The 18,024-nt window shown below is 44.7% G+C and overlaps 1 protein-coding gene across 3 annotated transcripts in view; it reads right to left on the bottom strand.

The window, feature by feature from the left end:
• Positions 1-5,445: 5,445 nt before the first annotated feature.
• LOC117351418 (solute carrier family 41 member 1-like) overlaps positions 5,446-18,024 on the bottom strand; it is a 38,605-nt gene continuing 26,026 nt past the window's right edge. For 2 of the 3 annotated variants that reach the window (XM_033926669.1, XM_033926668.1), the window contains exons 6-11: positions 17,457-17,603; positions 16,127-16,271; positions 15,389-15,468; positions 12,605-12,739; positions 11,027-11,175; positions 5,446-7,840 (exon numbers count right to left, since the gene is read on the bottom strand). In XM_033926669.1, the coding sequence (XP_033782560.1) occupies positions 7,673-7,840; positions 11,027-11,175; positions 12,605-12,739; positions 15,389-15,468; positions 16,127-16,271; positions 17,457-17,603 (824 nt within the window). In that variant the 3' untranslated portion in view covers positions 5,446-7,672. The remainder of the gene's footprint in view (positions 7,841-11,026; positions 11,176-12,604; positions 12,740-15,388; positions 15,469-16,126; positions 16,272-17,456; positions 17,604-18,024) is intronic. The other variant, XM_033926670.1, reaches the window with a different exon arrangement.

The raw sequence follows: 18,024 nt of genomic DNA, 5'->3' as shown, positions 1-18,024 counted from the left end.
GAGCCACAATGGCACAATCTCCCTACAGCACCACTAGATACATCTGAGTGTATTATATAAGATACGAAGGCGTTTCAAAAAGTAACAGCAAATTGAATATATTGAGATATAATATTCAATTAGAGATACAAATTATATGTCATTTTTCTACATAATCACCCTTGTTTTCAACATACTTCTCACACTGTTGCACCAACTTCTTTATTCCATTAGGGAAAAAAAACCCATTTTTCTGTTTTGCCTTCAGCCAGGAACGCACCGCATCTTTGACCTTGCAATCGCTTCCAAACCTTCGTCCTCTCAAAGCATCCAAACACATGATAATCAGAGGGAGCAAGACCAGGCCTGTATAGAGGATGCTGTAAGATCTTAAATCAGCAACCACAATGCTCGGTCACTTCTGCATGAAAAGCAACAAAGTCCAGAGGGAAAGAGCAGAGCAAGCCTGCTCTTCAAAACCCTATTTATTAGCAACCAAAAATAAAATCCTTGTCCAAAACAGTCGTGTCAATCATAAAAGCATGTGGCAACTCTTGGACTCGACACGGACTGTGTTTCGGCTACAGTGCCTGCATCAAGAGTCCTGAAACGCAGAGTGTTATAAAGTGCGATGTAACATAGATAGGTTTTGATTTATAGCAGTGAGGGTTGTCTTAATTTTGTTGCCGCGGATCAATTTAGATAGCTGTATATATATAGCTGTGCTAGTGTTGAGCAACCATTGTAAATTTGAAACGCCCTCAAATCTAAACATTCAACAATGAAGCTGCTATCTGTATACAATATTCATGGTTTAAAAAAAAAAAGTGTCACTCACTTCCTGTTCTATTTCTGTAAGGTTTCATCCACTGCAGGCATGCTTTGTGGCTGAAGGAAGTGGGGGCTTTGGTGTGTGGAAAGTCTAAGTAGTGCATACGCCAGTGTCTGGAAAAAGGGCAGGAACAGGAGTGACCCGGACCTCTGCTGTTCTCTTCTGTAACGGGTCATATTGCTAAGTCTGCTTCTCTGGATACGGCTATGGCACAGACAGTGCAGGCTTGTGGCTGTGTATCCAGGCTCCGGTTTTATAGTCAAGAATGTAATACGGACACCATCTGCGCTTGTGGGAGTTTTGGTGAGATCTAACCACAGAGTACCTAATTTTCTGCTGGGTCTAGATCTAGATGCTGGAGTGTGTGCAGCACCAGGGATAGGGTTTCAGCAGGGGCTTACTAGGTCACATCAACCTAGCTGCTGGATTAGGTTGAAATGTAGACTGTCAGCTGCCAACTGATGGAGCCATGCTTAACTGACTAAGCTGTGCGTTGGTATATTTTTCTTACCATTCTGCAATCAAATATTACACCCTCTGTTTTTCTTGTACCAAACAGATTTACTTTAAGTACTTTTAGACTTTCCAGCTTGTGACAAATCGTTAACAAGAGTTGCCCAGTATCCTATTTCCAACACTGGCTAACCCAGGTCCAAAGCAGTGGATTTCCCCAGCCCTTCTCAATAATGGCCTTTGGACTTCTCTTGTAGGAAATTATCCAAACATTTTTTTAAACCCTGCTAAGCTTATTTCACCACATTCTCTGGAGTTTAATTATACATTGTGCGTTACATCTTGGTGCGTTATGTCATGTCTAGAATTTTATTCTAAAATTATCAAAATCCATCTTATACACATGGTTCACCCCAAAGGAAACTTTGGTTATGGTTTGTTTGGGGGGTTTTTTTTGGGGGGGGAGTGAATTCTTGTGCTGTAACGGGTGGCAGGAGTTCAGAACCAGTTTGGCATAAATGTTTCCTTCTATATTATTGTACCCACCTGCAGGCTGTCCCTCATTATCCAAGAGTCCCCTCCATTTTGAGTGGAAGGGCTTGTAAGTTCCCCTAGTTGTAATGTACAAGGATGATGATGTCCCTGTTGCAGGTTCTGATTCTGGACACGCAGCTTCTGTTGTCTTTTTAAGCTTCTGGCAGGATAACAGACGGCCCTGTGTTTAAGTTCTTTTGTAGTAATGATGGGAAATGTAGTCTTTCATCAAGAAGTGCAACTCTGATGAGGTTCTTCAGTAGTATTTGGAACTCAGGACCACACGCATCACATAAGCAAAAGGGCAATGGTGCCACCAGAATTAAAGAGTTGTATTCCTCAAATCTGACCACTATGACTTGCTACACACAAATAGCAGGTAAGTGGGGGGTTCTTAAGCTAAATTTTCCACCTTTGCATCACAGCTGTCAGTGTCTGTGACCCAAAATGTATTTGTTGCAGTTTGAAATGTTAATACAATGCTGAAAATAACATTTTTTTTTCCCTATTGCAGTGTGGTGTAATGTAATAAAATAAAAAAAAAAAAAAGTTGCAGAATTATTTAGGCCTATTTAATTCTCTCTAGGACAATATCCTGCAAACTTTCTGAAGCCAAAGCACGCTGAATTCAATGCTGCGGCCGGAGGGCATCAGGTAATGGTGCTGAGGTCATGTGCATGGGTGATGTCATCACGTCTGTGTCCACGCCTGCAGAGAGCCTGCTGTTACTACACCGGTGGGAGGAGAGGTGCCGGCTTGACTGCCTCCAGCACGTGCCTCTCGCCGCGAGAGGCGTGTCCTGTAAGCAGTCAGCCGGCGCCTCTCGGCAGCACACAGTTTGCCACACACTGCTCTAGGCTGATTGACTGATAAAGTTTAATTCTCTGTTTACATGTTTCATGTGTAATGAACCAACATTTTGTTGGCAATAGAATGTCATTGCAGTTATCCATTAAAATACCGAAGGTTAAGTTCAACAAAGCAGAATTGCAGAGTGCATGCAAAGTAACCGTACTGGCGTATATACGGTAATAATAAAAATGGAACAGGAAGAGAACTTGCACCGTTGCTGTCACAGTTAAAACTAGTTTGGCGGTCAAGAAGGCAGTGCCAGTTAGCAAGAGGCCTAGATTCATCAGTTGGAGACTTATCTGCTGACGCTATGGACTGCAGGTCATGGGTCAAAGGTGTTTTGAGTGAGTCACATAGGTCAGAAAAGAAGACCTACCATCATCTCTGCTTTGCATAAGGAGGCCAGCTGCTGTGTCTGCTACCATTTCAGTACAGTGTGACTTTTCCCAGTTTTTTGGTGTTTGCAGGAAATAGGAGTTGACGTTTCTAAAATAAGCAAGTGTCTCTCACTGCGGTCAGGAGGATGGGTCTCTGTCCCAGATGCTTACTGCCTAGAGCGTCATTCCTTAATCTGGTTTGAATAAGAATATAACAGATTTGGGGGGGGAAAAAGACTTCACCCTATTAAGTTCAATGTTTTCAATTTTGGATTTTAATAAAAGGAAACCTGTTATTCCACATGTAAAACACTTCTCAGTTTCCCTAAATTATGATGAGGGCAAATCCCTGCCTTAACCTTTTATTTGAAGGAAATCTGATCCCAGAAGCACTGTAAGATCAAACATCAAAATGTTGAATGCCAGGAAAAATATTTTGCTACTCCTGGCATATGACAAAATGGATATTCAACAGCAGCCGGCAATAGCCAGACTCTACAGCTAACAGCGAATTGGTAGGAGACAGCCCAGCTTCCCTTCCACCTGCCTGCAACGTAGGTCGGTGCTGATTCAGCATGATTTCTGGAGCAATGGGAGGGGTAGACTGTAGGTCACGGAAATGAAATGAGATTTACTATGAAGGGACCAGTAACAGTTCAGAGTAAAAATAAACAGGAACTTATCCTGGTATGCTGTGAAAAATTTGTGCCCACTTTTCCCAATTAATCCAAGAGCCTCCCTTTACCCCTACTGTTAAAATAAAAGCACTATTTTGCTTCACGCCTTCACCCTTTGGTGGGGGAAGGGTCTGTGTGTGTGATTCAGTAAATGCGCAGATGTACCACAGACTACTCTCGGTACACGGCTGCACCATTTCTGCTGACGGACGCGGAATCCCCCAATTTTCAGTGCAGGCGCACGGAGGCTTGTCGTACCTTCATGTAGCATTTCCTTAAGTACAGCCTCGTGCTCACTTCTCGCTGTTGCAAAACACATCACAAGTATCTGTTTATGTTGAGCCCACTGTGAGCTGCTGCCAAGGGAGGAGTGAATAGTGACACTGTTTTTGTGGTGAAGAACAGATTCACTGTTTGGTGGGCACAGACGATTGGGACTCCATTTAATAGTATAGTGACATGCCAGGCCTGGGCACCTTGTCCTAGGAAGAGTCTGACACAAGACAGTAATCTACTGTGCAAAAGATCTGGTTTAACACTTTAGCCTCTGCTCTCATTCACTTATAGCAGAGCTTCCCAAGCTGTGGGTTGAGAATCCAAATGGGGTCATGACCTCTCCATAGGTTCATTATTATTCTGCACTTCCGGAGGGTCACACAATTTTATTTGGCCGCAAACATGGGGGTCACAGGCATTAAAAGATTGGACAGCACTGACTGACTGTGCAGCGCCCTCTAGCTGCTCATCAAATGAAGCCATCAGTGTCTGGTTTTTCAAAAACGGCACACCAAGTCATTTACACTCGTAAATTAGTAATCGTTTGCACCACACTGCTCCGATCTTTTTGGCAAGTTCATTTTGCAAGGAAGGAAATAAAATATGTATCAATGTGCGTCATCTGTTGCTAGTGTAGGATATGTGTCTTGTGGCATGCCACGCCTGCAAACAGCACACAGAGGAGGAACTTAATCAGCTCCTCTCTTGTCACTACCTATAATTTACTTGTACAGGGCCAGATGTACAACCCGTTTCCCACAGATAGACCATAACTCACATGGTTAAGTGTAGGGTTACCAGACGTCTGGGAAAACTCATACGGACTTTCCAAAACCCAGCAGTTGTCCGGGTTTTGAAAAGCTTGGTGGAGGGCCTCTGAGCATGCATGGATGATGTCACACGCGTCCGTGCATGCTCGGAGGCCCTCGGCCCGGAGGTCAGGAATAATGAGGTGGGTTGTTTTTTGTTGGTTTTTTTTTTGGGGGGGAGCAGGGCTTAACGTGGAACAGGGTGAGGCCAGGCATCTGGGATTTTGACGAGAAAAACATGGTAACCCTAATTAAGTGTGTGCAGTGTACAGATGCGAGATAACATTAGTAGTGTAATGAAATGGCAAAGTCTACCTCCTTCATCCTGAAAGGATGTAGAGTCACGTGTGCCTTCTGTTAGGGCAGACCCAAGCTAGTCACAAGTTGGGTTTTGGGTTCAACTTGGACCTTTTCAGTAGTAGTTAAAGATGAGTTACGTTCACAGACTGTAGGTATTGCCCTGTCCCCAGAGGGTAAACAAGCTAAGTTTGAACTTCAGGCAATGGAGGGTTAACCAGGGCATTCTAGATATGGTGCTTAACCTTCCACGCTAGTTCCACAGTGATTTTTCGGCATGGAAAAGTGTTATAATGGGAGCAAAGCACCGAAATGGGCCAAAAGTGGCAGACCTACGCAGAATCACACTTGCATGTCTATTATAGCCTATGGGGGGGGGGGCAGAGTGAGGGTCAAGACATGAGTGGATCAGGAGCATTCCCTTCAAACGCATGCAGTGGGGATCCTCGCACACTGGGATTTAACATCTGGTTTCAGTTGGTGTAAATCCCCATGCCCAGTTCTGGCTACTGGACTGTTTATTTATTTATACAATTTTATAGAATTACCAAGCATAAACATCTTGTACAGAAAAGTGCGATCATGAACCAAATTAACTTAATTTTTCAAAAATTGAAAGCCACAGCAAAACATAAAAATGAAAAAACACATAAAATAAACTCACTTAATCACACACAAGTCCTCAATAACTTAGAAGAGTAGAGTTTAAATTAATCAAAATATTTGTCAAAGAAAGAAGTATGTCTACTGGGTGTGAGGGACTGTTTAAAACACATTATTCTTCCCCCATGTCTAGCATTACCCCCTCTGGGTCCATATACCACCCCATGCAGCATTCCCCTTTTTGTCCCTGTTCTTATGCTCCCATCCATGCCCACCATCTCCCCTCTTTTTGCATATCTCCCTGTATCCAGCTTCTCCCCTCTCTTACTCCCTTACACCAATGTGTCTCTCACACTCTCTTTTTCCTCTGCTATGTTCAATATTTCACTCACTCTTCCTTCATCCCTGCAGTTCAGGCTTTCTCTTTCCCTTCCCTTCTTTCTCTCCCTCCCTGCAATGTTTTCCATTGTTCTACTGGTGCAAGAACCACCTTGCAGGGTTCAATACTACTTACGGAGGATGTGATTTCTAATAACACTTTTTCTGAATGTGTTTCTACCTACCTCCTGCTGGTTTTCTAGTCATGAGCATTTGTGTGCTTTTCGCATAGGACTGAAATGTTTTGCAAAAATAATGAGTTTAACAGTACTGTGGGCTTTTGCATATGTATAAAGATTTGTCAGGTGCAACATGACACATCAGGTCAGCATACAATAAGTATTTTTTTTTTTTTTTACTTTTTACTGAAACATTAGGAAATTAGTTGCATTTTACAAACAGCAACCTAGAGTGATAGTTCAGTAGTAGCGCTGCGGGCTACCATGGCAAGGGACCTGGCTAAGTCCTGGCTCCATTCTTCTCTACGATCTCAGGGGGAGGGTTTCATCAGTAACATCATTCCATAAGGGCTGAACTTAGGCTCCCTTATTCACAATCCCAGGATCCCCAGTTGCAAACATTTGCTACACTCACGGGGGAGGCGAATCCTCAAGCTGTTGTGAATGAAAACTCATAGCACCAGATCCCTGCTGAAAGCCTAAAGGCGCAGGAGGAACCACCGGACTGAAGACAGACAGAGAGACCCACCATGCTGGCATTAATGTGATGTCAGCGGGAGAGCCGATAGGGTCGCAAGGAGCACATTGTTGACCGCTGCCATTAACAACTTCAACTAGAAGTACGGGGGAAGGGTGTGCGCGGCAGGCAGGAGCAGGTGGATGGAGATGGGGAGGGGCACCTCTCACCCTGACTACGCCACTGTAACTCACATAACATATCTACCGCCTAGAATTATCCCCAACACCCTCCCTTCCCCTGCCTCAGGAGACCTTTATGTAAACCACCATCCAATGCATGCTACCGGCTCTGCACGAGTTCCAAACATTTGGATTACATATAGAAATGACAAGACACCATAACCCCAGTATCCCAAATATTTACATTGTTGACTGGAGAAACTGCACTTATTTGTACCATATACAAACAGATGAGCACTTTTGGTTGGTACCAGATGTCAAACTCCAAACAACAGAAAGTGGAGACGTCACGAGGAATAAATTATCAGGCAATTATCCCCCCCCCCCCAACATCCTTCCACACCAAACTCTTTAAGCTGCACTAATGTCCTTAGATAACAAGAAGCTGGTACGTGAAGCTCATGTGTCAGCTCTGTTTTACTAATATTTAAATTTTACTGGGATGGAGATTTAGACAAGTTCTACACAAGGGCAAAACTTGCTTCAGTGTTGCAACAAGCCTCAATTTGGTTGAGTTGACGTGCTACAAAACAAGTGTGTTGGCTCCCTTTGCCTCCCCCCGCACTGCAAAACCTTCCATAACGTAAGCTGCCGTCTGTCACCGCATCTGGTTTTTCAAAATGGTAAAATAACAGAACCCCTTTTTTATTCTGCACCAAAACTAGCTCATTTGCCAGGCTCAGGCACATGTGGACCACCAAGTCTAAGTCCTTCACCGCACAGTGCTTTAGTCATTCTTGAGTATCCAGATCGTATGGAAGCAGAGAGCCAGAAATCCCGTGCCCAGGAGATCTCCCAATGCTGTGAGGTAGGGAATGGAGAAATTGTCCGGATCCAAACCCTTTCTCCACATCAACCGTACAATCAGGTCTGCTACATACAGCAAAATGCCCACCTGGCAGAAGAAAAAGATTCCTGTTAAGTATCTCTTGGCTGCCAACTGATTTCCGGTTCCTACACGTCCGGATTTCCTCAGACATGTCCTCCTCAAATCGCATCAGGCAGGGAGGAAGTCCACGCATGTGCAGACTTCCTTCCTGTCCGATAAGTAGGCGGGTCTAGGGGTCTGGATTTTCCAATTGGAAAATCTTGCAATCCTAAGTATATAGCAGGCCTCCGCTGTTGCTTTTTCCTCAAGCTGTGCGTCAACATTTTGGGGTGCTCTCTTGTTGAGTGTGCTGCCCTCTTATAAAAATATACAGTACTTTTCTAGGAAATCAAGCTGAGCCCTCACTTAAGGGGAGCACAATTTTCAAAAAACTATTGGCTCTGTGTCAGTTAAAAATCCACACATCTAACTGCATGAAGCAGAAAAGAGCCCAGTGTGGGGTTGTGTCGTTTTTGCAACAAAACACACAGCTTTGTCAGAAAAAGTACCCTCAGAAAATGCAGGTGCACGTTTCCTCTGGCTAATTTCAAGTGCTGTTCCTTTGCAAACAGGATGTAAACAGGCTCTTGTCAACTCTGCAGCCTAACTTTTTTAGTCTTTCCTCATGAAACTCCTCTCGTATGAGGAAAGACTAAAAAAGTTAGGGCTCTTCAGCTTGGAAAAGAGACGGCTGAGGGGAGATAGGATTGAAGTCTACAAAATCCTAAGTGGAGTAGAACAGGTACAAGTGGGTCGATGTTTCACTCCGTCAAAAATTTCAAAGACTAGGGGACACTTGAAGTTAGAGGGAAATACTTTTAAAACCAATAGGAGGAAATTTTTTTCACTCAGAGAATAGTTAAGCTCTGGAACGTGTTGCCAGAGGATGTGGTAAGAGCGGATAGTGTAGCTGGTTTTAAGAAAGGTTGGGAGAAGTTCCTGAAGGAAAAGTCCATAGTCTGTTATTGAGAAAGCCACTGCTTGCCCTGTTGCTACTATTTGGGGTTCTAGAATCTTTCGTTACTCTTTGGGATTCTGGAATGTTGCTACTCCTTGGGTTTTGGGCAGGTACTAGGGACCTGAATGAGCTACTGGGCTTGATGGACCATTGGTCTGACCCAGTAAGGCTATTCTTATGATCTCACTAATCAAATCATTCTACATTTTCCTGTTACTTTTGGTTCAAGGTTTAATTTCTTACTGCAATATAAATGTATAGAAAGAAAAGAAAAACACAAAGGAAATAAGGTTATACCTTCTTTCTTATTGGACTAACTCTGCATTTTATGATTAGCTCTTAACAGTAATGCCTTCTTCTTCAGCGTGATTTCACTGGCTGCTCTACCACTGCTTTAAAACTAAGTTTTCCCAGCACACACACTACAACTCCAGCAACAAGTTCAAGTGTTTGTCCCCACTTGGCTAGACCATCATGCGCTTCATACACTATTTTATTCATAGTTCCCCCCTATTAAAGATGTGGCAAGAGGCTTTCAGGGCAGCTGCTGCTGAAACCTGGAATAAGCTCCCCGATTTTAAAGGGCTTGAAATACTTTTTTTTCCTGACCTGAGGTTTATTGATTTCAAGTTTATTAGGATTTTATATACCGCCTATCAAGGTTATCTAAGCGGTTTTTACAATCAGGTACTCAAGCATTTCCCCTCTCTGTCCCGGTGGGCTCACAATCTATCTAACGTACCTGGGGCTATGGAGGACTGAGTGACTTGCCCAGGGTCACAAGGAGCAGTGCGGGGTTTGAACCCACAACAACAGGGTGCTGAGGCTGTAGATCCAACCTCTGCACCACACACTCCACTTAATGTTGTATTTTGTTATGTGTATGCTATCTTGAATTAACCAAATTTGTGGACCAGAAAAGTACATAAAATTGTATAACTGTAAATAAAGGTTCAACCGTGTCAAAATCAGCAAAGGTAAAGGTCATTGGAGATTTTGTCAAGGACTGTTTTTGTTGCAAGTACAGAGTGAAAGTCAGATTGTAGTGGATAAAGAATGGCTTGAAATGGGGGGAAAAAAATCAAGGCAGCGATGCTGAAATCATTCAAATAGCTTAGATGCGAAAGGGAGGAGGGAGACTGGACAATAGTTAGAAGGGTAGGTAGGGTCCAGTGAAGGTCTTTCGAGGAGTCGTATAACCACAGCAGATTTAAAAGCATCAAGAACCGCTGCCAAGGAAAGTAATAGATGGAGAACAGACGGGAGAGTAGGTGGCTTGGAATGGGATCAGAGTTTGTAAGAAGAGAAACAAAGGTTTTAGAAAAGGAAGAAAGGGGGGTAGTGAAGAGACTAACCTTGTGAATCTTACCCTAGAAGTATTCGGCCATGCAGTGGTGTAGTAAGGAGGGACGGGCAGTCCACCCCGGGTATGGTCTTCCTAATGGTATGGCTCCCCTCCTCCTCTCCTTGCCGTATGTGCGCGCCCCTTCCCTTCCCCCATACCTTTTTTACTTCCCCAGTGAGAGGTTGCTGCCCGCATCAGCGCTCTCTCTGATGTCACTTCCGGGACCCGCGCCTAGGAAGGGACGTCAAAGGGCGAGCCAACACTGATGTGGGCATGCTGCTTACACCAGAGAAGTAAAAAAGGTATGGGGAAAGGAAAGGGGCGAAGATCCATCAAGCCCAGTCTCCTGTTTCCAACAGTGGCCAACCCAGGTCCAAAGTACTTGGCAGAATCCTAAAGAGCAGCAACATTCCAGAGCTGAGATTGTGATGTCATAATGCCTCATTCCACCAATGCCTAAGAGCCAACTTCATCAGTGATGTCACAAAGGCTCAATTGTCCTAGACTTGGCTCATATAAGAACGTAAGAGCTGCCCTACTGGGACAGACTGAAGGTCCATCAAGCCCAGTCTCCTGTTTCCAACAGTGGCCAACCCAGGTCCAAAGTACTTGGCAGAATCCTAAAGAGCAGCAACATTCCAGAGCTGAGATTGTGATGTCATAATGCCTCATTCCACCAATGCCTAAGAACCAACCTCAGTAGTGATGTCACAATGGCTCGATTGTCCTAGACTTGGCTCACATAAGAACATAAGAGCTGCCATACTGGGACAGACTGAAGGTCCATCAAGCCCAGTATCCTGTTTCCAACAGTGGCCAACCCAGGTCCCAAGTAGTAAAACAGATTTTATGCTGCTTCTCCTAAGAGCAAACACCTAAGTTTGTCTTTCTCAGTCAGTGCATTTCTTACCTGCAGTAAGGCAGCCGCCAGGTAGAAAAGGACAAAGGTGAGAGTTATGGCTATGTGACCTCCCTGAAGTAGCTTAATCGTATAAAGGAAAACCAGGTGACCAGGGACAACCAGGAGAAAGAGGACTCTGGAGGATTTGGAATTTACCCCTAAAAGAAACAAGAGCAGAACAGAAGAGAGTGACGCTCATTGCTTTGCTTTTCCTGTTTTCAGTGCAGTCAGGTCCTCTGTGTCTTGCAGGTAGGCTGTGGTTTTCCTGCAACTCAAGATTTTGGGCTGAAATCTACATAGTTTTGAAAAATCAATTATCACTGATACAGAAAGGAATCACGTGACACTCTATCAAAACCTGAAGATGCATTTATTCTATAGATTTTTGACGGATATTTTAATTTTTTAATGTTATGGATTCTTTGTCAAATCTGCATTTTATAACTTGCTCTAATCCACTTGGAACTTTTCGGTACAGATGGATTAGAAATATCTACATTAAATAAATTATACAGTTTTAATTGGATAACATGCAATGGGGGTTTATAGCGGTTCACTGTAGACCAGCTAAGACATCTTCCAGACTTACTGGAGGCAGCGTCTCCTTAGAAATAAAGTCTCAGTAAGAAGATATTCAGCTGGCGGTGGGCAGCACTTTGACTCTCTGCCTAAATATTCAATGCGAGATTGCTTCTGGTGACTGGCTTGGAAGATCCACTTTCACTTTTCTTTGTGGCAACTTAACCAGTTAAAGATAGCCCTGCTCTATATGTGGCCTGCTGCAGCCACTGAACTAGTGTCACGCAAACTTTTGTACTCGGAGGCACAGTAAACTCCTAGCTGCACGAACGCCGACGTGATGATGTCACGTGCATGTGTGAAGGCCCTCCAGACGGGGCCCTGAGCCGCCAGCGGGGGGTGCTAGAGGAGGAGATGCACCGAGAAGAGGAGAGAACATAAGAACTTACGCTGCCCCATTCTGCTCCCAGCCCCGCCCCCACACAAACCTTCCCCGAGCTCAGGGACTCGTCTGGAGGACCTGCACGCATGTGCACGACGTCATCACGTTGACATCCACATGTGCCCAGAGTCCCTCCAGATACGGCTCCGTGCTTGGGACGTTCCAAAACATGGACAAACTGCCGGGTTTTAGAAATCCCTCTGGACAATCAAAAGAGGACATGTTCTGGCTTTTCCTGGACATCTGCTAATCCTAGTTATCTCTCACTTAATATCCACAGTTAGGCAGGACGGGTCCAGGCGGTCAACAACACGCTCTTTGTGACCCCCCTTGACTCTCCAGCTGATGTCACTTCCGGATGCTGCACATAGGAAGGGATGTCCGAGGGAGCGTCAAGGGGGTCGCAAAGAGCACGCTGTTGCCGCCGTGAGCAACGACTTCAACTAGAGGTACAAGGGGAGGGGGGCAGGCGGGATCAGGTAAGGAGCAGAGGGCGTAGAAGAGGGTGGGGGAGGTGTACCTCCGCCCCAGGCGCCTCGCACCCTCGCTACGCCACTGGCTGCAAGGAAAGGAGGAACGAGCAAAGGCATATCCAGGCTGGTTTGACATGGAAATCTCCTTCCTACCTGAAGAGAAAAATGATGTGCAAGGATTGGGCCAATGTTGTCTCATCTTGTGCGGAAGGACACCAGGCATGCTCCAGGAGTGCAGGAACGTTGAGATACGGCTGGCTTGAATGGCTACCAGATTTCCACCAACCCCTGTGGGGAAACCCGAACAAGTCAGCAGGTCTTTAAACTCTTAGTTCTTTAAATATCTCAAAAGCAAATTATATCACTTTTCCCCATAATTACCCAGTTTTGTGATACATATTTCCCCTGCCATCAGAAAATAATGTTTTTGGTTGAGCGTGAAAATATGAAAGTGCGGAAACTTTTTGAAGGACTCTCGCATGTAAGCCGTCAGGGATCTCTTTAAATCGCTACCGTTGAGCATTCTGTCAGACGTTGGTGACTTTTCCAAACCACACAACAGTGCATCGTCTACCTTAACCAGGTCATGTGGACATCTTCCTGATGACTTAAAAGAAATTTTGGATTTAATTACTCATTTATCTCATCCAAGTTCAATTGAGATACAGGAAGCAGGTCCCTGCTCCAAAGGAGTGGATTTTCCCAGCTCCTCCTATTCAGTCAGATACTAGGTCTACAATGGTGCCAGCTGACCCCCAGTGGTAGTCTAGGGTCAAGCAATGCCAGGAGAATTGTGAATGTGTCAACCTGAACAAGTCATTTCCCATCGGAATGTGCTGTCGCGACAGAGCTTCACTTGTCTTTATAAACTATAGCACCAACCCTGCGGAAATAATGCCTGCAATGGAGGTCTGGACATTCATACCTGCCGGGCAGGAGCAGGCCTTGATGCTAGCGTGTAAAGTGTATGTTAATAAATATGCAAATAAATGGTGACTCCTCCCAAACTCCAGCCCTAAACACACCCAATTTATACACAACTGCTTGCACATTGCATACTCAGGCATGACCTAATAAGACCTCTGAAGTCCTCTTAAGGAGCATCACTATCTGTACCCTCGTCAAAAAAATTGTACGATGCCATAGCCACCAGCCTTCTCAGGAGTGGTCCCCACACTCCCAGAGGGGCTATGTCTAAACGCCAGACTATCTCTCCCAAGCCTTTACTACACAAGGTAATTGACTTTAGATTAGCCCTGCACACATTGTAACTTAGATCAGTTCCTTAGATCTTGTTTAACTGTACAAACTACTTGCCTTGAGGTTAGCCACCCATCTGTTTATCCCGATGGACTCTTCCACCCATCTGTTTATCCCGATGGACTCTTCCACCCATCTGTTTATCCCGATGGACTCTTCCACCCATCTGTTTATCCCGATGGACTCTTCCACCCATCTGTTTATCCCGATGGACTCTTCCACCCATCTGTTTATCCCGATGGACTCTTCCACCCATCTGTTTATCCCGATGGACTCTTCCACCCATCTGCTCCCCAGCTATATACTTGCACATGACCCCTCGGCTGTACTGTAGAAAAGCATTACATAGAAACATGACGGCAGATAAAGGCCAAGTGGCCCATCCAGACTGCCCATCCGCAGTAACCATTATCTCTTCCTCTCTCTAAGAGATCCTACGTGACAATCCCAGGCTTTCTTGAGTTAACATTTATGTCAGCTGTAGTCCTGGTTTAAATATTTATTTATTTATTCACTTTTCTATACCGTTCTCCCAGGGGAGCTCAGCACGGTTTACATGAATTTATTCAGGTACTCAAGCATTTTTCCCTGTCTATCCCGGCGGGCTCACAATCTATCTAATGTACCTGGGGCAATGGGGGGATTAAGTGACTTGCCCAGGGTCACAGGGTTTGAACCCACAACCTCAGGGTGCTGAGGCTGTAGCTGTTAACCACTTAGGTGCACCAGTGCCAACTTGCGCTAATAATTCTGTAATGGCTCAGTTGTGGAATTTCCAAAAACTATCTAGCAGGGTAAATGGACTACTTGGAAACTGTCCCTCTCCCTGCTCGTAGAACCATTAGGCATTGGTGGAATGAGGCTTTATGACATCACAATCTGAGCTCTGGAATGTTGCTGTTCTTTGGGTTTCTGCCAGGTACTTGGGACTTGGGTTGGCCATTGTTGGAAACAGGATAATGTGCTTCATGGACCTTTGGTCTGTCTCAGTGTGGAAACACATATGGTCTTATCTTCTCAGACCTGCAGGTCACCAACTTGCGATGCAGTCTTTTTAGTTTATGTATTCTAATAGTTTTTTTAATCAACATCGTATTTAATTGATGTATTGTAACTGTGTGTTTTTGAAATAATGTTGAATTGAATGATATATCAGTAGTACTGTATATGAGATTGTATTGTTACTGAAATGTCTCCGTTTTTCTGTTCTGAACCGCCTAGAACTGTTGGTAGGGCGGTATACAAGAAAATAAATTATTATTATTATTAAAGTCTTCTGCACACTTCTCTGCATTACAGCCAAATAGCTGAAAGTCTGCAAAATCCTTTCCTGCACCATGCATCCACAAAACTGTGGGCAGACATCCTGCTAACCATGCCCAACTGTTTGTACTAGCTTTCCACATCAGCCCCTGTGTGAGCCACTAGGGTACTCGAGCTCCTACAACAGCACCACATCAGAAACATTCCCATAATCTAATCTCAGCAGCAGAGGGGAAGTTGTATGCTTTTCCTGTTTTATGAATGTCTCCCAAATAAATTACCTCATCCTGAATGACTCCTGCATCGGAGCATCTGGCTCATTTTAACAAGGATTCCTATGGAGACTTTGGGAGAAAAAGTACAGTCTATCTGCAAACAGCTGAGCTAGTTACAAGAAATTCTAATGTAACCTACCATTGATCACTGGCGTGAAGACAGCCATCCCTTCAAAGTTAGGATCTGTTACAGTTTTGTCCAAAATAAGTCCCCCAATGCTGCAACAGAAGAGGGAAGACATTTCTGAATCTAGGATTGTAAAATGCACACCTTGTTCCTATGGGAACAAATTAGATGCAACACATTGCTCAAGGTTTTCAAGGAGAGGTGACTTAATCAGCAGAGAAGATAGCAGGACCAGCTCTTCCTCTGATGTCACTTCCTAGGCACAGGTCCAGGAGGTGACATCAAAGGAAGAGCCAACGCTGGCACGAGCAACAGGTTGGTGTTACTGCTCACTCTGGGAACGTTACAGAGGTACGAGGGAAGGGAAGAAGTGCTGGCGCACAGTCCTGGCAGGACGGGGAAGGAGTGGGGGGGGGCAAAAAAGACGACAGGGACTGACCCCCACTTACTACGCCATTGACTCTTTGAGACAGGGACCTACCAATGTACCTGAATTTTAGCTCATTTTCCAATCTCACCGAAACACGCCTCAAGAAATCCTCCTTAAAGAAGGGTAGACGAGTGCATGTGCTTTCAGCCATATTTAAAGGGGCAGCTTGTGACACCTGCATTTTACCCAGGTAAACAGATTTGTAGTTGAGTCAAGGACTTTGAAAACTGTTCTCTAGCCATTTAACTCCCAAACGACGCTTTGAAAAACACTCCCTGTCGTGATGCCGAAGATGCACATGAGGGAAGATCTCTGCTCACCTGCTGATGGACATTGCAACGATAACCGGCTGCCAGCCCGACTTCAGCACTTCACTGATTGACGGGTTCTGCTTGGCAACAGCGACCCAGAGAGGAATAAGGATAATGAAAATGGCACAAATCAGTGGAGAGAGGAAGACAATATCTGTGAAGAGGAAAACACAAATAGTAAGCAGCAAACAAAGAGAACTGGTTGGTCAGCCATTTTCTGTGAGTAAATGCCTCACTCTTGTTATTACAGATTCAGAGGAAGGATCACAAAGCTGGAAGTTAGGCAGGAACCCTCCCCCACCCTCCCCATATGCCGAGGATGTCTCTTAACCTCTGCCTCTCTGTACTTTGTTTCATATGCACCCAGGCTGCATTGCACATCGGGGATTGTTTCTGGGTACTAGAATACTTGTATGCTGGTGATTTGAGCAATACCACTCACGGGAAGTAAAATATAATGGGTGCTGTGAGGACTCTCTGTTTACAAGGCTGCATCATTCTTAGAAGAACCCAAAATAGTGCAAAAAAACTTCAGTCTCACACGTGCAGCCAGTGGACATCAGAAGACCACATTGACCAGAGAAATGTGGCCTTGGATTTTAGATCTGATTATTCACGTTGCACTCGAGGTAAGTTCCATGTAGGCACAGTAGGGGTTTCTCTGCTCCAGGCAGCTTATAATCTAAGGGTCCCAATAACAAAGCAACAGTACAGCAGTAATATCAATTATTTGTCAATCATGCAGCTTATGGCACGTACAAAAATAATGAAATTCTCTATCTGTAAACTGACTAATGCACATGGGTTAAACTCTGCAAATTGCATTATTCATGGAAGGATATTAAAATGTCGGAACTGCTCCCACCCTGGCAAAATCAGTGGTGAGGAGGAGGGGCATGTTTCTTCACTCCCTGCGCTCTCACAAGGTAGACAAAACAGTATCTAGTGAAAATGTTAGCTTCAGGCCCATGGTCTAATGGAGGCAGAAGTGAACCCTAGCTGCTTCTGCACTTAGGAGTCCATTTTCAGTACTGATTGGGGTTAAAACGGCATCATTTTTCAAAGTGAAGTCACTGAGGATCTGTGACTCTCAGCAGACCCCCCAGGGATATTTGGTTGGTACTGGAAAAGCAGGGAGGGAGGGAGAGGAGGAAAAATTGCCTATAATTTGGTGAACAAAGGGGCAGGGTTTAGGCAGTTACACGTTTCCTTACCTGATAAGGGTACAAGTGGGAGGAGGGAATGCCCCTCACCACCACTTTACCACCTATTTTGCCCCCTCACAATTATTTAGACCATTCCCCAAACTTTCACACACAGACTCTCCTCCAGACCTTACCTATGTATTTGAAGAGCATGCTGCTAATTCCTGCCAGCAGTGAAAGGGTGATCAGGTCTCCGAGGCTGGCTGCTATTGGAGTAGCAACATTGTCAGGGTTTATCCCCACCTTCCTGGAGCCAATAATCACTAAAATCATGACCAGTCCTAAAAAAGTAGAGTTTAGAGAGAAAAGACATGAGTTAGTTATCCCCAAATATCCATGGTGACACCCCAGAGCAGGAACGCAAACAGAAATCGATCCCGGATTCACAACATATTTCTGCTGTGGTCAGAGCCAGGGTTAGATGTGTTGGGGCCCAGAACAGAAATTTGTTAGGGGATCCAAAACCAACTGGCAGGCTCTACTTTCTTCAAATATGGGCAGATTTAGGGCTCCCTGTGACATAGGCCATATTTGCATCCCACTAACACAGGCCCTGCTTTTCCTGGGGTTACCAATTTTCGGCCCGCAAAAATCCAGAACATGGTAGAAGACGACAGATAAAGGGCCTGCATTGTCCATCCAGTCTGCCCCATAAGATAAAATCATATCGTGTTACAATTTAACATATGCATTCCTGATCAT

This window comes from Geotrypetes seraphini, chromosome 17 (genome assembly GCF_902459505.1).
Source record: "Geotrypetes seraphini chromosome 17, aGeoSer1.1, whole genome shotgun sequence".
NCBI lineage: Eukaryota > Metazoa > Chordata > Amphibia > Gymnophiona > Dermophiidae > Geotrypetes > Geotrypetes seraphini.
Note: the sequence above shows the minus strand (reverse complement) of the source record. Positions and strands in the feature narration are given on the sequence as shown.